General features: G+C 36.6%; 1 protein-coding gene across 12 annotated transcripts in view; it reads right to left on the bottom strand.

The window, feature by feature from the left end:
• Positions 1-19,896, bottom strand: part of SHPRH (SNF2 histone linker PHD RING helicase) — a 90,677-nt gene that overhangs the window by 18,732 nt on the left and 52,049 nt on the right. For 10 of the 12 annotated variants that reach the window (XM_086316614.1, XM_086316613.1, XM_086316622.1 and 7 more), the window contains 7 exons: positions 17,528-17,701; positions 17,144-17,206; positions 15,928-16,153; positions 13,655-13,798; positions 12,177-12,278; positions 9,056-9,127; positions 7,171-7,359 (listed from right to left, as the gene is read on the bottom strand). In XM_086316614.1, the coding sequence (XP_086172740.1) occupies positions 7,171-7,359; positions 9,056-9,127; positions 12,177-12,278; positions 13,655-13,798; positions 15,928-16,153; positions 17,144-17,206; positions 17,528-17,701 (970 nt within the window). Of the gene's footprint in view, positions 1-7,170; positions 7,360-9,055; positions 9,128-12,176; positions 12,279-13,654; positions 13,799-15,927; positions 16,154-17,143; positions 17,207-17,527; positions 17,702-19,896 lie in introns of those variants that run through there. The other 2 variants (XR_015132454.1, XR_015132453.1) reach the window with 1 other exon arrangement.

The following is a 19,896-nucleotide window of genomic DNA, read 5'->3' on the forward strand; positions in this document are numbered from 1 at the left end:
TACTGTTTTGTATTTTTTCTTCAGTGACTTATACAATAAAAGTGGAAACTGTGGATTCTGAAGCAGGGCTTGACAATCCACGACTGAACCAATAGTTCGTTTCCTGTTATAACCCTTCTTCACTGGTCTTAGTCCTTCCTCCTTCCTTTGGCTTCTTTTATTTCCTCTGTTAAATCTGTCCATCTGCCTCTCCCACACCTTTTCCTTCGTAGTATCTATGGATTCTCATGGTCAGGCTCAGCTCCACTGGCAGAATTAAAGGCTACAGTGTCTGCTGTGTTCTGAAGAGCACCAGAAAAAAGTCAACACAATGAAGATGATGAATGTATTCAGTTTTCATCAAACATCAGAGGAAATATTCATGTCAATAGATTCTACAGGCAGACCATATCCTTAGAGATTCTATAGAGATTGTGTATTAGTATATTATCTTTAACATATCTTCATACTACATTGTGTGCTTACGTGTGCTTAGTTGCTCAGTTATGTCAGACTCTTCGCAATCCCACAGACTGTAGCCCACCAGGATCCTCTGTCCATGAGATTCCCCAGGCAAGAATACTGGAGTGCATTGCCATTTCCTTCTCCAGAAAATCCTCCCAACCCAGGGATTGAACCCAGGTCTCCTGCATGGCAGGTGGATTCTTTACTGTCTGAGCCACCATATTAGTATATATATTCTATACATGTGAAATACACACAAACTAAGATATACAAGACATGTCAAATAATGTCTCATAGTAATGAGGCCAATCACTTATGACTCTAAAGCGAAGGCTGAATAAAGTCATTTTCAGAAGTGCAAAAACTGATTTGCCATTTACATGCTCATCATGTTAAAATTTCTTGATGCAGTTATAGCACAGTGAAAAAAAGAATCAAAGAATGAGGGCTACATGAATAATGATATCAGATAAGGCTGACACAGAAGTGCAGGAAGTTAGCTAAAAAAATGAGAACTTCTATTAGACTAGGATTCTTCACTGAAAAGTGAAATTTAAACGATATAGGATCAGGATTCTGCTCCTTTCTGCATGACTTCAATCACTCTGCTTGGTTCCGTAATGAAAAGTATTTATATAACAAAATGTGGATGTATAAATATTATAATATAAAAATGATACTATCACAAAAATAGAAAGGAGGAATAGATGCATTAATTTTCTCCTATTTTAAAATGAGGAGCCAGCAGATACTGTCTAAAGCTAGTACTTTAAGAAACAAAATTGATGTATATTACTGAGAATCATAGAGGTGATCTTTGTAACTAAAAATAGAAATTGTTCACAGTGGCAAGGCAAAGTAGGATGGATGAAGGAGAATGTTAGTTTTCACTCTGCGCCATTCATTTCATTCTCATTTATTTTAATCTTTTGTATAAATTACTTCCACTAAAAAATAACATTATACTGATTTTTGACAGATGAATAAGGGTTTTAAGGGAATGTGTGGGAAACTTGTAATTCTGGGAACTTTAAAAACTTATTGTATCAGTGACACAATTGGGATTGTGTTTATCATAAGTGATAAACACATCCCTGGTGGCTAAGATGGTAAAGGATCTGCCTGTAATGCAGGATATCCAGGTTGGATCCCTGGGTTGGGAAGATCCCCTAGAGAAGGGAATGGCTACTTACTCCAATATTTTCACCTGGTGAATTCCATGGACAGAGGAGACTACAGTCAATGGGGTTGCAAAGAGTCAGACATGACTGAGCAACTAACACACATTTTATTATAAATGAACTGGTCTTCTGAATTACGCCATTACTCTAGTGCTGTGTAATACTGTACCTACAGCACCTCTCACTGCTCTAGGGTCAAATGGGTGCCTTGCCTCTGTTAGCTGCAACAGGAAAGGAGTGTCAGCCTTGTTAGAAATGGGACAATCACAGCTGAAACAGAGCAGAGTTAGTATTTACATTTTCCAGCTATTACTTGGATAGATTTTTTGCAGTCTTTTAAACTTACTATAAGACTCAAAAATCCTGAGATAAGAGCTTTTTTTGAAAATTCATTTAACTGAAGAACATCACTTTTAAAAAGACAAATTTATACAATTTAGCTCCCTCATGCCCCCAAAAGAACTATAATCGTTCATCAGTTATAACTAGGGCTATAATTTGGTAATAGGTCACAGATTTTTCTTTAGGTTTTCTTACTGGTTTGTAACTTCCAAATAACCTGAATGTTTCCTATTTTTAGGAAAACAGTACGGAGGAAGTAATTTCCTGTCTTGGGACTTTCTTTCATTACTTTTATGCTGGGCTCCTTTTAAAGTAGAGCCGACTCTTCAATTTGCCTGTGCTGTCCACAGTAGTTCTAGCTGAGTAAGATCAGTTAACATTATTTTATTTCTGTCTGCACCTGTTCACCATGCTAAAAACCCAAGTTGATAGTGACAGATACAATTTAGTGCAGTTACACAGTTTATATATGATTGATCTCACAAATCAGGAATATTTTTCAAGTTCTTGCCTGGGAGAATGGTTGGGCTTTTCACATGTTTCTTCAATAAAGTCCAGTGGAAACTCCACCCAGGCAGCCTAGGTGGGAAATTTTACAAGTGCACTTAGCCACAAAAATATCCTGTTCTTTAAAGTATTTTGAATAATTATTTCAAAGAGATAAAAAGGTAGCAATTGCAAAAAAGTTAAAAATTTTATTTGGACCCAAAGGTTATGGGGGATATTATATGTAAATATAATAGATGGGGAATAGATGGGGAAAACAATGGAAACAGAGACAGACTTTATATTCTTGGCTTCCAAAATCACTGCAGGTGGTGACTGCAGCCATGAAATTAAAAGTTGCTTGTTTTTTGGAAAAAAAGCTATGACAAACCTACACAGCATATTAAAATGAAGAGACATTACTTTGCCAACAAAGATCCATCTAGTCAAAGCTATGGTTTTTCCAGTAGTCATGCAGGATGTGAGAGTTGGACTATAAAGAAAGCTGAGTGCCGAAGAATTGATGCTTTTGAACTGTGGTGATGGAGAAGACTCTGAGAGTCCCTTGGACTGCAAGGAGATCCAACCAGTCAATTGTAAAGGAAATCAGTCCTGAATATTCACTGGAAGGACTGATGCTGAAGCTGAAGCTCCAATATTTTGGCCACCTAAAACAAAGAGCTGACTCACTGGAAAAGACCCTGATGCCAGGAAAGATTGAAGGCAGGAGCAGAAGGGGACAACAGAGGATGAGATGGGTGAATGGCATCACCGACTCAATGTACACGAATTTGAGCAAGCTCAAGAGAAGCCTGGGGTGCTGAAGTCCATGGGGTCACAAAGAGCCAGACATGACTGAGCGAATGACCAACAACAACAAGATAATATCAAATATCTTATATAAGAATACTTAGAGGAGCATATTTAAATATAGCCACTTGTGGATTATATTTACCAAATTATTTTATGTCAACTTTAAACTCAGTCAGAATTTTACAGTCAGTTTTATCCCACCTAGATATTTTAATTATAGTTAGAAAGTACAAGACAGACTTTACAAGTCACCTTCAAGTAAACTGAATAAAAACTGGAAAAAAAAAAAAAAAAAAAGGAAAAGAAACAACATGATCCTACACATAGTATAGTTTTACAAATGGTATTGCTAGGTTTCTCTGAGTTTTAATGTAGAAATACAATATTTTTTTTTTCCTCTACAAAAAGGTTGTATAAAACATCTTCACCAGCAGATCTGCTTGTTAAAAATGCAGATTTCTGGACCAGATCCAAGATCTTACAAGTTAAAAGTTACGGGAATGCAGCCTGAAAATATACTTTAATTTAAAAAACAGAGCACTTGATCACTAGGCACTCAAAAGTTTGAGAAGCTGAAGTGCTGTGTGTGTAGCGGGTGCTGTTGTGCTGTGGCTATATCCATGTATTCTCTTTTGGATAGAAACTTCTTATGACATAAGAATCTTGTTCATTACAGGGTCAGGGTTTCCAATGACAAAAATGCTTTGTATGAAAGAGAGCCAAACTGAGGACACAGGGAACAGGTCACGTGGGGCCTATGTTCTGCCAGGAGGCCTACTTCACCCTCTAAAATGCCTGGCAGTTGTCAGAACTCGCAGGGGGAATTTTGTTTACTTTGCGAAATGCCCAGGAGGTTCCAAGGGTCATTTAGGAATACTGTGACACTGCTGTTAGGGTAGTGACAGTCTTTAACTTAAATGCATACCCTAATTCACTAATGAATACTTCATTCATTTTATTTCCGTGGTCAATCAATAGGATTCCTTACACTGGGAAATACCAGTAGGAAAAAAAAAAGTCTTATATTATTTAATTCTATTTTTATGTTCTCCAAATATCCTTTACCAGAGATCAGCTAGATGATTAAGCACCACGTATGAAATTACATTGTTTGCTGTGTCCGAGTGTCTGGACATGAATGCTTAGAGTGAAGTGAACATTTCAGATAAAAACTTTAATGAAATAAATTTCAAAACAATGCCTTCGGTATTTACATAGAGCCATCTTTATATCCCTCAACTCTAAGACAGATGACGTGATCAATTAAGTGGGACAATCTCAGACGGTCAGAGTGCAGTGCGAGTCTGAGAAAACAAGCAGATGCTTCAAGAAGGTGGCAGAAATGTGACAGTCAGAAAAGGACACAGGCAGCAGAAGGTGGAAGTGGCAGACAGAAATGGTGACAGAAAACAAAAAGTAAATGCAGAGAGAAGCAATGTGAGAATGCAGAAAAGTGATAAAACTTGCTTGCATAGTAAGTATAATATTCAGTCATGTATTTAATAAAAAGGAAATGTAAGTATATGTACATATAAGATAATTTAAATTTGATAAATTCTGTATTCTTTTTGGAAAAAATTATTTAATTGGAGGATATTTACTTTACAATATTGTGATGGTTTTTGTCATACATCAATATGAATTAGCCACAGGTATACGTGTGTCCCCTCCATTCTGAACCCCTCTCCCACTTCCCTCTCCACCCTATCCCCAGAACTTACACTGGTTATCTATTTTATATATGGTAATGTAAACATGTTTCAATGCTATAAATTTTTTTTTTTGGTAGATCCTTCAATTAATTCATGTGTTCATCAATATCCACGAAAGACAGGAAAAAGTCAGAGCATAATATACAGTATTTGTACACTGATATTCCTGTCCCAATAGGACAGCATATGTAACTGTCCTGATCTTTCTCCTAGGTGTCTAGGAGAGTTGCCATAAAATGAACAGGTGTTTGGGTTTGATGCCCTCAGTTTCAGAGAGATGGTGCTGTTTACTGGTAGCCAGGGCAATCACTTCCTAAACCTTACTGCATGAAGTCTGACACAGCAGTTCCTTCTTATGCTTGTTCCCTGTACTGTCATGAATGTGTTCACTGAAGGGTCAGCAGCCCTTCTTAGCCACGCATGCCATCTGTGGCTCCTGGGATGCCTGAGGCCAGAGGAGAAGAGACAGGGAAAGAAAAAAGACTTTATGCAAAGGAAAGGAAGGAAAAAACTTTAAGAGTAGGAAGAGAGGAGGGGGGTGAACTGAAAAAGAAAGGAGTTCTCTGTGTGGTCAACAGGCTAAAGTATAATCAGCTCCAGATATTATATACCTTCCACTTGGACCACTTACTCAACATTCAAATTTCACTGCTTCAGCTTCTACCACCTCACCTGAGTTACCCATTTCTACAGTCACATCTGGAGTACTGAATACCTAACTTCTTTGAAAAGAACTAATACAAATATCACAAGATATTGCTCATATGTGGAATCTATAAAACAGAAACAAGTCACAATAGTAGGAAACAAACTTATGGTTGCCAGGGGGAGTGATAAATTGGGACACTGGTATTGACATATATACACTACTCTATATGAAACAGAGAACTAATAAGGACCTACTGCATAGCACAGGGAACTCTACTCAATACTCTTAATGACACACATGGGAAAAGAATCTTAAAAAAATAAAAGTGGACACATGCATATGTTTAACTGATTTACTTTGTTGTACACCTGAAACTAATACTGTAAATCAACTATATTTCAGTAATAGTAATAATAATAAAAAGGTCTCCTATTCTCTGATAAGGACCTGTGGTTAAGTTTACTCACAAAATATAACCTTGGACAATAAGTGAGCAGAGAGCAGCAGGGACCCAGAAGGAGAAGGAATTAATGAAACATATTCTACTACTTCTAGCTTATGAGCCAGCTCCATCAGTCTTCCAACTGCTTCTTCTGGCCTGCATTCTCTACCATACTCAGTTGTTGAATTGTCCTCTAAGTTTGGTTAGGAAAACAAACAGAAAAAGCACGTTTATATAAAACAAAAAACAAAAAACCTAGTAAAGGCTTTTCATTAAATAAATACCCCCTCAGGCAGAAAGTCCAGTTACAGATCCTACTTGGATTTTGGGCTTCCCTGGTGGCTCAGTGGTAAATGTAGGAGACGTGGGTTTGATCCCTGGGTTGGGAAGAGCTTCTGGAGAAGAAAATGGCAACCCACTCCAGTACTCTTGCCTGAGAAATTCTATGGACAGAGGAGCCTGGTGGGCCACAGTCCATGGGGGTCACAAAAGAGTTGGACACAACTTAGCAACTAAACAACAAATCTGGAATTTATTTCATTTGCATTTTAAATTATAGTCTTCTTTCTTAAAGTTCTGAATGAAGCATGGGAAAAAAAATTAGGAAAACAAAGCAAAGTTTTGGCTAGTCTGAAATATCAATCCATGCCATCTAAAAATGCACTATCTCCTTGTGACAGTCTTCACTAATAACTTCAGGAATCAATTTATTTTATCCCTCAATTTGGTGGGGCATATCTTCTTTTTCCTGATACACTGGGCTGAATGGAAGAATGAAGAAAAGAAACCTGGATGTGAATCAGAGCTCTATCTAATAGCTGTAGTGCTCAGAAACACTATTTAAAAAAAAAGGACTGGAATTCTAAGATGTCACTTTTTTGCTGTAGTGGGCATAATTATTACTGTGTTTGAAAAAGCATTCCTGTGTTCCTACCGTGAGGAATGAGTAGATGTACTGAGGCTTTCAGGCAGTGTATCTACCGTCAACAGTAGTTGCTTCATAGTCACTGAGCCAGCCTTGCTCTGATTCTGATGCTCTCACTGCCAGATACTAACTTCTATTACACTGCTCAGACTATGCATGTTCTTAACCGACTTTACCTTCACAGGGATGTCCTCTTCCTGGCTGGCTTTCTCTGAGGTGAAGACATAGGAGATTTCTTTGTGAGATGTGGTCTGGCGGCAGATGGCACACCTGATGGAGCTCCTGTGAGACCCCACGCTGTACTGTTCGATAATAATTGAAATGCACTCATTACAGAAACAGTGCCCGCAGGTCAGTACTGCCCACTAAAGAAGAAAACACACAGAATATGCCTCAGCAAGATGCTATCAAAGATGCCTTCCAATCTATAAATCTATTAAAAGGAGAGGAAGAGTGCCATCATTTCATTTCCTAAATATTTCATGATATATAATAAAAAACCTTTAAGTCATAAAAACTAAATTATACTTTTAAACTATTTTTTAGTGAACCATAGTTTTTAGTTCTGCTCACACTAATAGGAGGACTAATAGTCATCAATATTTCATAAGATGTTGGTGTTCTCATTTCAGTATTTACGAAAAATGCAAATTACTCTAATAGAGTAATAGATTGACTACAATATTAACTGAGATATCATATTCAATACATTCTATACAACTTATTAAACAGATTTAATTTTTATATATTAAAGCATTTATTATACAGAAAATGAGATGCAAATGGTAAAGATGATAACATTTCTCAAACTAGTTGCATGAATCTCATCAAAACTAAAAGAAACTACTTACACTATGATCCTTTCCATTATTATAGTAATTTTTGTCAAAATGTTTTTATCACTTATTTTTTATCAGTAATCTCCAGTATTACCTTGATTAATATTCTTTTGCTCAGTTTCCAATCTATCCTTTTAAGATTTATTATCAATAAAATATCCTTTAAATATTCTCCATAAATCATGGAGACTAAAAGGTATGTGCTTTCTGGTTACTGATGGTCAGAGTGCAGAATTCATATATTTAAACTTTTACTCTTAGTTCATAGGAAAAAAAATGCCAGAGACACTCATTTTAAAAAAAAGAAAAAAGACTTTTTCATATTAAAAAAAAAAAAAGAATATTCTATTACATGCTACTGCTGCTGCTAAGTCGCTTCAGTCGTGTCCGACTCTGTGCGACCCCATAGACAGCAGCCCACCAGGTTCCGCCGTCCCTGGGATTCTCCAGGCAAGAACACTGGAGTGGGTTGCCATTTCCTTCTCCAATGCATGAAAGTGAAAAGTGAAAGTGAAGTTGCTCAGTCGTGTCCGACTCTTAGCGACGCCATGGACTGCAGCCCACCAGGCTCCTCCATCCATGGTATTTTCCAGGCAAGAGTATTGGAGTGGGGTGCCATTGCCTTCTCCGCTATTACATATTTATTTATCACACAAAGTAGGAACTTAGAGTATCATAAATCACATTTTATAAAATAAAAATAATCTTTTTGAGGAGAACTAATTCAGTACCATTTATTTTAGACATTTGTACACTAATATTCAAACACATAAATTCCTTTAGGATTACTGTTATTTGTGCTTTAAATTCTGGTACTATTAGATATTAATAATATTAAGTAAGAACTATGTTACTATAAATTTGTAATACCATATATAAATCTGTGTATGTTGTATTGTATTGTATTTTCTGTACAATTCCCAAATATCCATGATAAACTGACAGTCAAGTGACTGAAAACAATGCTTAAAATTATTCATCTTTAATGAAAAAGATGGGGTTATTCTAGAAACATGTTTGATCCATCACTTAAGAGAAAAAACACTGCTCAAACATATTTGACATTAAGCATGTTAGTTAACCTCTGGCCCTATCTTTAAGACAGAGATAATATTCGCCTTGCATGCAAGGTTTGAGGGTGGAGCAGGGGAATTTGTATGTAGAAGCCTTTGAAAACTGTACAGTATTTTATAAATGTATGCAGTATTTATTATAATTTCACCTGTTTTCCCAGTTGCCGAGCACAGATTGGACAAGGTTCTGGATTAATACCTCCTGATGTTTTGTCCTGAGACTGTCCAAAAAAGAAGAAATAAAACATGTATTAGTTACATTTTAAAAGCTCATACATGTTTTACAACTCATTTATAAAGGTAAATATTGGCAATTGAATTAAAATAATAATTGAGATGACCTAATAATTCATATATTACCTAATATTATCAATCCTGAGATGTACAAATAAATTTATTTAAGGAGTGAACAAAAACATGGACACAATTTTTAATATCACTTGTGAAAGTTGTCATATTACTATATTTATGATTTTTTGTGATTATAGAAGGCAAAATAAAAAGCAAAATATTGATACAATTTAGCTAAATTCTCAAATTTTACTTTCATGCTAGATTTTTTTTTTGATAAAGAAATAGGTATTCTGCATATCCAGTTGGCACAGGATCACAGACATGGGAAGAGGCAGCATTTATTCACATAATTCCTTATTAATGCTGATTTCTTCTCAGGACCCTTTCTCTAATTTCACTAAGCAGAAATACTATTAATTTGAGAGCTATCTACGCCTGGAAATCATGTCAAAATAGCTTTTCAAAATCTCCTTAAAAACTGGAAGACTTCCAAAACAAACTCATCAAAATGAACAAGTTTTAAAACTGAGGACAACAAGATAAAGGAAAATAAATTAGACTCATAGTATTACTAAACTGTTCTTGATTACCCTTTGACTTTTATAAGCAGGAAAAAAAAAGTAAATTGTGCATGGATTCAGCAGTTCTAATGGTTAAAACAACTCCATTAACTATAATGTAAGTATGCAAGCATTTAAAAAAGTTGAACTGAATTATCCTTTCCCTTTTTAATTAATGATTTATTTCAGGTAATATGTAACAAACCACCTCAAACCTTAGTGGCTAAAAAAAACATTTATTTCTTCTGATTCTACCGGTCACCTGGGTAATTCTGGGATGGGCTGATTTGCCTTGGGCTGGCCCCACACTTATGTCTAGCAGTTGGTAAGAGTTGGTCTGGGGAGAGGGCTAAGTTGAGGTATTTGCTCCTCAAGAATGGAACCTGGGCTTCTTCACTTAGTCTTAGAGTCCAAAAAAACAACACAACTGGGAGAATGCCAAAGTGCATTACTGTTGTTTAGTCCCTAAGCTGTGTTTCTTTTGCAACACCATGGGCTGTAGCCTGCCAGGCTCCTCTGTCCATGGGATTTGGAGTGGGTTGCCATTTCCTTTTCCAGGGGATCTTCCAGACCCAGGGAATGAACCTGTGTGGCCAGCATTGGTAGGAGGATCCTTTACCACTGAGCTACCTGGGAAGTCCCCAAAGTGCGTAGACTTTTCAAATCTCTGCTATGACACAAGGCCAAAAGCAAATCATCTGGCTAAGCCCAGAGTCAGTGTGGGAGCAGAGTAACTAAGAGCATGCACAGAAGAGAAGGCATTACTATGTTATTTTATAAACAGCCTACTATTTGTTTTCTCTTCTAATTTGTTTAACATAAGAATTAGCATTTTTTCCATAAAGGGCCTGGTAGTAAATATTTTAGGCTTTGTGGGCCATATGATCTCTGTTGCAACAACTCAACTCTGCTATTACATAGCACAAAAGCAGCTGCAGACAATACTTAATGAATGACAATAGCTGTGTTTCAATAAATCTTTAAAATTAAAAAAAACTGGTGATGGGTTGGATTTGTCCTATGTGTAGTAGTTTATGGATTCCTATTTTCCTTCATTTATAAACTATTTATTTCTATTTTTAGGGTTTTCCCATATAGATTATATCTTTGGGATTTTAACCTTTTAAAAAATAATTCAACATATAGAGGATATCAACTTATTCTATAACTAAAAAAAACGATCAACTGTCTCTTAATTTTGACCCTCATATTTAAAGTACAGAAATCTTATGTCACCTGGATTTTTGCATGAGACTGACCTCAAATTTTTCTCTTTTGTTTTTCCCCTGCCAAAATAGCAATCATAGTATTGCAATATAAAAATATTAATAGCAAATACCTAGAAATGGTTTAATAAGCCAGGAAACACTTTAAACATTTACATATATTAATTCATTTAATCTTACAAGGAGTCTGACAAGAGTATTACTATTCTTATTTTACAGAAGGGACAAAGAGAAGAAAATAACTTGAAAAAAGTCCTATATTTAGAAAATAGTGGCTTCATGATCCAGCTTGCACTGTCTAGGTCAAGAGTCTACCTTCTGAATGACATGCTATTTTACTGATAATGAATGTTTTTCATTTTGTCATCACTGAGATTTAATGACATTCACTCAAATGTTATTTTGCACCAGTTTTTCAGGACCAATTGTAGTCTACTCTTTGCTTCATTTTTCCTATCCAAAAATCTTCTACTCTGATAAGTTCTCTGATAAGTAACTTCTCTGATAAGTTATTTTGTTAACTGTCACATTTATGCTTGCCAGAAAGCTGAATTACATTCATCCATGTCTGATAGAGTACTTTGCTTACTACTCAGAAAATATGCTGTGAATTACATTAAATACTTCATTGTCATGTCCTCTTATTTAGTAGGGTTTCCAAACACACTGCACAATTTCAGATAACAAATTAAAAAAATCTGTGCATGCATTAATGGAGGCAGGTGTATGTATTATACAGTGCAATCTTCACCAGAGGTATGCTGTAATGCATTAATGGAGGCAGGTGTATGTATTACACAGTGCAATCTTCACCAGAGGTATGCTGTAATGCATTAATGGAGGCAGGTGTATGTATTACACAGTGCAATCTTCACCAGAGGTATGCTGTAATACTATCTATCGCTGTTCAAGGTTTTGAACTAGTCTGTTTACATTGTGCCATGCTATATACTCATACCCTTTACATTATCTGTATAACATATTTTCTATAGACGTCATCTTCTTTTCTGATCTGCACAGGTACTGCAGACATAGCTAGTGTTCTGACATGTAACTAACACAAACAAAAAATGATGAAAAAAACACCTATAGCATTAATTATGGGACAAACAGATTAAATAAAATGAGTCAATAAAGTGGTTTATTGATGGTGTAATATGGGAAAAAGTAACATCTTTTAAAAACAATACCTTTTCCAAGTTAGTTAGGTAAAGAAGCTGCCCAAGCTTTTTCTGCAGCTGGGATGTAGCAACAGCTTTATCATTTAGTAGTTTTATACGATTCTGTTCTACCTAAAAAGTAAAATAAAACATCTTTATTCTAAGATGGTAACATTATACTAAACACACACAATTCTTCTATTTTAATTCATCCTTTCAACATTTAAGAAGCATATTTAAGTGTGAAAACTCAAATGTGCAAAATGGATACTAGAGAATATATTTTAAAAAATACATATATTTTGCTGTATAGAAGAAATAGTATATAATGAACATTTCTAAGTTTTTCTAAGTTACAGTCTCCAAGCTTTACAGAAACAAGATTTAAAAATATAAGGAACAAAAACAAGTAATAAAGAAAATTATATTTTTAATAGGAAGAGGAAAGTTTGGTGAAGTTATTTTTTAAATTCTGAGATATAAAGAGGGATTTTACAGATAGTAACCTGTCAAGTTTTCTGGGCTCCAAAATCACTGCAGATGGTGACTGCAGCCATGAAATTAAAAGACGCTTACTCCTTGGAAGGAAAGTTATGACAAACCTAGACAGCATATTAAAAAGCAGAGATCTTACTTTGCCAACAAAGGTTCGTCTAGTCAAGGCTATGGTCATGTATGGATGTGAGAGTTGGACTATAAAGAAAGCTGAGTGCCAAAGAATTGATGCTTTTGAACTATGGTGTTGGAGAAGACTCTTGAGAGTCCCTTGGATTATAAGGAAATCCAACTAGTTCTTCCTAAAGGAGATGAATCCTGGGTGTTCATTGGAAAGACTGATGTTGAAGCTGAAACTCCAATACTTTGGCCACCTGATGTGAAGAGCTGACTCACTTGAAAAGACCCTGATGCTGGGAAAGATTGAGGGCAGGAGGAGAAGGGGATGACAGAGGATGAGATGGTTGAATGGCATCATCGCCTCGATAGACATGGGTTTGGGTGAACTCTGGGAGCTGGTGATGGACAGGGAGGCCTGGTGTGCTGCGGTTCATGGGATCGCCAAGAGTTGGACACAACTGAACTGAACTGAACCTGTCTATATCTGTTCATCATTTAGCAAAGGAAAACAGGGCAAGGTAGGTTCTTGGCCACTCTTTGGGGAAGACTTTTCCAGTTCTGAAAATGCTGGGGTAACAGGACACATGTCTAAAAACTGACCAAGAATATCTTCAGGTTTTTGCACACAGAAAATGCTCAAGAATAGATGAATATGCAATATGAAAGAGAAACACATAAACGTGCAAATGTACCAAATCAGTGATGCTAAGCACACAATAGATGTGAAATTGCTCATCTTTGACCTACAAAAACAGAAACATCATAGGGCTCAAACTAAGAGAAGTCAGGGAACATTTATTGAAAACATCACTGTCCTGATCTCTTCTATGTGTCTCAGATTTTTGTGACTATCTATTTGCTGTGCTCTTTTCTGTGATTCACTTGTAGATTACCTCATGTGGTTCAATGATATGAAGAACTGGTGGGTTGGGCTTTGGCTCCCGAGGATCACGGACTCTCAGTCGTTCTGTAGCCATTGCAAGTTCATCAACAGCAGACACACGATTCCTCAGAGCCATCCAGTATTCATGAAGCAACTGAAGGAACAGAAAAGACAGTGGTAGAGCACATAATTAAAACTGGTTAATATCACTTAGAATCTTCAGTGAGGTCTTAAGACATAAATAGTTTTTTCATTAGGGTCTAAGGTGCAAGCAATCTTGGGCCATTAGGGGGATGAAGTGTGACTGGATAATCTTCACAGGACACTAGAGTATATTGCTTCTTCAGAATCTAAGGAACAGCACATCCCAAGATTTCTTGGTAGGATCAAAGATTTTTAGAGCTCAATACTAGACTGGTGGAATCTCTGCTTTATTTTCTAAAGAAATACTTTTTATTATAAAATATTTCACATTCTCAATTTTAATATGTATATAGGATAATGAAAATATTAAAATACACAACTGAGTCTGCATCATCCAAATCAGGAAAGAGAATGTCAGCTCCTTAGAAAGCCTCTGTGTTCCTTCTCAACTGCCTTGATCTCTTGCCTCACACATTGTTCCTTCAACCCCCAATGATGAGGTAACCACTATTCTGAGCTGGACTTATTATTCTGTACTTTTCACTGGAGTTATATTAATCTACACATACTTAACAATCTGGTTATATAAGTTTCTGAAATTTGTAAAAATGGTATCAGTCATTATAAAATTTTTTGATATGCTGTCTTCAATAACATTATGCTCTAAGTTAGATCCTGATGTGTGAAACAGTATCTCATTCATTTACATAGTCTAAAAGGGTTTACTCTGCAATGTCACAGAGAAAAAAATGTACGAAGATCCGGGTGAATGCGTGATAAGCATTCCTCTGACACAGAATATGTGGCTAATGTGAGCTCAAAGGAAGACTGCAGGGGCAAGTGAAAACTGTATACAGTACTGTCTTCTTCCATGACCTGCTGTGATTAGTGGTGTTAATATGCTTTTGCTTTTAGAAGAGTAATGTGAAGAGAAAAAATTTACTACAAACCAACACTTTGGACTCTACAGAAGTATCATTCCCTAAACTATTAAACACATGAACTGATAGACAGCTTCTCTTTCTTGAGAGAAATTTTTATTCTGCTTTAAAAGGAAGAACTTTAAATGAATAAAAGATATCAAATGGAATTATAATGGCATAAATTAAACAAAAACCTATTTATTTCCTTCCCCATCTCACTTGCAAAATAGGACAAGGGATTAACAAATCTACATAAAAAGAATTCCAGTAGTCACGTATGAATTTGAGACTTGGATCATCAAGATAAAGAAAGCTGAGAGCTGAAGCATCAATGCTTTTGAACTATGGTGTTGGAGAAGACTCTTGAGAGTCCACTGGACTGCAAGGAGATCCAACCAGTCAATCCTAAAGGAAATCAGTCCTGAATATTCATTGGAAGGACTGACACTGAAGCTGAAACTCCAATACTTTGGCCACCTGATGCAAAGAATTGACTCATTAGAAAAGACCCTGATGCCAGGAAAGATTGAAAGCAGGAGAAGGGGACAACAGTGGATGAGAGAGTTGGATGGCGTCACCGACTCGATGGACATGAGTATGAGCAAGCTGTGGGAGTTGGTGATGGACAGGGAAGCCTGGTGTAGGGCAGTCCATAGGGTTACAAAGTCGGACATGAACTGAATTGATATAAAGGAAAATTCAAAATTAATAAATTCTAGAATCTCAAGTACAGAATTTCATGAAGTTATTAAAGTATGAATATGAAGGGTCCCTTTATGCATTATTAATTGCAATGGTTTCTAGTCTTGTATGTTGAGAACTATTTACTAAGTTCAGTCTTCAAGGTTGCTGATGTTTGGTTGTTATTTACAGAACAAAAGCAAAACAAAACAAAAAAAGGAAACAAAGTAATACTCTGATTTCAAAGAATAGCAGTGTAAGGTCAAGCTAAAACAAGAATAACATACTTTCAAGGCTAAATAGAAGGTTTCATTTAAATTTCATTTTAGTTATTATTTTTAGCAATTTAATAAATAGAAATTGCTTATTTCTTTAGTATATTTATTATTAATTAGTACAATCATTACATTTCATGGAAAGATAAATTATGACACCTCAACTTTCTGAAGCAGATTTTTAAAAATTGAAGAGAGAAAAAGGAAAGTAGCAATTAAAATTAATGTAGAGGTGGAAGGAAGATTTAAATAACTGTTACCTTATATTCCTTCTTCCAAGCTTCAAAGAGATCCATTGAATTACTTCCCTCATCAATGAATTCAACATCAAATCTGTGAGATTTTGCAAATGACAGTAGTGCTTTCATAGATCGCTCTGTCTCACTTATTGCCCACAGGCCACGGTTGGTGGTAGTTATTCGATCATCTACCAGTCCCTCTTCATCTTCTATCATCTCCTCAAATATTGCAGTCTGGCCTTTGACTCTGAAGATGTTTGAGAAGAAAACCACAATAACTACTGTCAGTGGGTAGCAAGTACCGTAAAAATGATATTGGCAGAATCAACAGAAAAGCAAGGTCAAAAACAATTATTTCATCAACAATATTGACAACTTTCAATGTCATGTCTACAAGATCACGCTAGCAAGCCTTTGGAAAAACCACAGAGCCTTGAGACATCACACATTTGACCAGTGTTCTTTTAAGAGCAATCTGGCACAGTAAAAATTGGCTATAAATTCCAGGCTAAAATTTTACTCTGAGAATTAAAATACAAAACACAAATTACCACTTATCAACCATACAAACAGAAAAGGCCATAAGATGACCTGAAAGTACACTATTTTCTTCTTACTTTCTTTTTTTTTTTTTGAGGCAATCAGAACTTAGCCTTTTCTCAATTTCCATGTTTGTAAAATCAGGATAATTTTGCTAATGTCATGGTTATACATATCTTCAGTTTACAAATGAGGATCTTGAGGCTGAGAGAAGTCCACTACGTGCATTAGTGAGCAGGGATCTGAGTTCAAACCTGTTGTCTGGACAGTCTGTGTCCTCCCTTCAAGTTAACACATACTACTATTAACACAAGACATGAACATTTACAGGGTAAACTTCAGCAAAGGGGAAACTGAGCATGTTACATGGTCAAATGCTAACGTTTATAAATTGATCGAAAAAGAGAGAGAAAAAATATTACTTTGAGGAAAATATGAATCCTATACATTAAAGTACCAAGTCTTAGGGCATCCCTAGTGGTGCAGTGGCTAAGACTGAGCTCCCAACGCAGAGGGCCCAGGCTCGATTCCTGTCAGGGAACTAGGTCCCACATGCCACAACTAAAAAGATCCTGTCTGTTACAACTAAGACCCAGGGCAGCCAAGTAAGTAAATAAATAAAAATAAATATTAAAAAAACCCCACAAAATATGCCAACTCTTGTAAAATGTTCATTTTACTCTATCAGAGAACTTACGTGTGAGAAAATAGTTTTGACTCATACTCTGTGAACAATTCATCAGCCTTACAAAAGACACAGCTGGAAAAGAAAAAATTATGAGAGAAAGAGTCACAGACATATCTGGCAATCAGATAATCTCTAAAAGAGGCTGAGTATTTTATACTTCACATTTTCGTTACAAAAAAATATGCCATTTTAGAGAAAAAAAAAAAGTACATAGTCCTCTGGTATGTGGTCTTAGAGAGGTTTTTATTTTTTAAGTTAGATTAACAACACATATCTATTTCTATCTGAATTCAAATGAAAACAAGTTTTATGTGAGCCACTGTTTCTTCTCTCAGAAGAAAGTTAGCTCAAAGGAATGACACTGTCCACCAGGTGATTTCAGCTATTACCCACCAGTTGAGAGGAAGTCTGACTGGTCGGAGATGGCAGATTGTTGCAGACTCAATAACATGCCGAGATGGAGGTCCCTCCAGGTTTTTTACAGCCTCTCTCACTTGCTTCTGGAACTTACTGAGCTCTTCCATATGTGTTGTCAGTAAGAACTGAAGTCCTCGGCAGTCATGGAATCTGATTCCCATCACCAGCACCACACACAACAAAGAAAAGAATAGTAGGTCAATTTCTTGAAAATTCAAAAAGTGGTTGGCAACGTGTTAAAGAAATTGCAACGTTTTACCAAGTCACACCTGGGTGAGTTTAACTTAGGCATGTATGCAGCTGGTAAACAAAGAATAATAACATTGGGTAGTCCACTATAAAAGATAACAAAAGCATCTGATAGTTGCTGGCCTCAGAACCAAAAAACAGTAAGCAAAACCTATGTTCTGCCTCAGAGGCAGACATCTGCCTCTGATGTCTGTGAAAGATCAGAATTGTCACATTTTTTTCTTTTTAACTCTGACTGATGCTACCTGACATCGATGCTCTTTGTGGAGAGGTGGTGACTGCAGGATGAAAAGTAAAGACAGAAAAGTGAGAAGAAAGAAGAAAAATGGCCAACAGTTATTTTCCATATTACCAGGAACTTGTACATATCCACGTGTATTTTAATTAACCATTTACTAAATGCCAGCCACTTTGCCAAGCACTTCTCCTGTTAACCTCAAAAGACATCACGGTCCCCACGATGTAGATAAAGCTTAATGAATCAAAGCAATTTAAAGTTAGAAAGCTACGTGGCAGAACTAAGAGTTAAATTCAAAAGCTGTTAACCAATCTGATAAACTGTAAATGAACCAGGTTAAGACAAAAAATTTGTGGTTGTGTGTGTATGCATTTCTGAAAGGAAAAACAAAGCCTAGAATAATAAGAAATTAAAAAGTAAAAAAAATATAAATGGGATTTGTTTGATTTTTAGGTTAAGACTATACCTGACCTGCCTCTTGAGAAACCTGTATGCAGGTCAGGAAGCAACAGTTAGAACTGGACATGGAACAACAGACTGGTTCCAAATAGGAAAAGGAGTAGGTCAAGGCTGTATATTGTCACCCTGCTTATTTAACTTATATACAGAGAACATCATGAGAAACGCTGGACTGGAAGAAGCACAAGCTGGAATCAAGATTGCTGGGAGAAATATCAATAACCTCAGATATGCAAATGACACCACTCTTATGGCAGAAAGTGAAGAACTAAAGAGCCTCTTGATGAAAGTGAAAGAGAGTGAAAAAGTTGGCTTAAAGCTCAACATTCAGAAAACTAAGATCACGACATCTGGTCCCAAACTTCATGGGAAATAGATGGGGAAACAGTGGCAGACTATTTTTGGGGGCTCCAAAATCACAGCAGATGGTGACTGCAGCCATGAAATTAAAAGATGCTTACTCCTTGGAAGGAAAGTTATGAACAACCTAGACAGCATATTCAAAAGCAGAGACATTACTTTGCCCACAAAGGTCCATCTACTCAAGGCTATGGTTTTTCCAGTGGTCATGTATGGATGTGAGAGTTGGACTGTGAAGAAAGCTGAGCGCCGAAGAATTGATGCTTTTGAACTGTGGTATTGGAGAAGACTCTTGAGGGTCCCTTGGACTGCAAGGAGATCCAACCAGTCCATCCTAAACTCCTTTTTCCACCAGTCCTGGGTGTTCATTGGAAGGACTGATGTTGAAGGTGAAACTCCAATAGTTTGGCCACCTGATGTGAAGAACTGACTCATTTGAAAAGACCCTGATGCTGGGAAAGATTGAGAGCAGGAAGAGAAGGGGACGACAGAGGATGAGATGGTTGGATGGCATCACTGACTCAATGGACATTGATTTAGCTGAACTCTGGAAGTTGGTGATAGACAGGGAAGCCTGGCGTGCTGCGGTTCACGGGGTCGCAAAGAGTTGGAAACGACTGAGCGACTGAACTGACTGATATCCTTCTTCCTAAAATCCATGTACCATTCTCCAAATTGTTCATAAGAGACTACTCTTGTTCCTAAAAGGCTTTCCCAATATTTCACATTAGTCTGTTTCTTTCTGTTCATGGAGTTTATTACAACATTATTCATTTTTGTACTTTGTTGCTGTGTTAGTTGCTAAGTCATGTTTGACTCTTCTGTGACCCCATGGACTGTAGCCACTAGGCTCCTCTGTCCATGGGATTTCCCAGTCAAGAATACTGGAGTGGGCTGCTATTTCCTCCTCAGCAGATCTTCCTGATCCAGGGATCAAATCCAGATCTCCTGTACTGGTATGCTATTCTTAGTTGCTCAGTTGTGTCTGACTCTTTGTGACCCCATGAACTATAGCCCACCAGACCCCTCTGTCCATGGG

Source organism: Bos grunniens, chromosome 9 (genome assembly GCF_055505025.1).
Source record: "Bos grunniens cultivar Pamir isolate PY7600 chromosome 9, Bosgru_T2T1.0, whole genome shotgun sequence".
Classification (NCBI taxonomy): domain Eukaryota; kingdom Metazoa; phylum Chordata; class Mammalia; order Artiodactyla; family Bovidae; genus Bos; species Bos grunniens.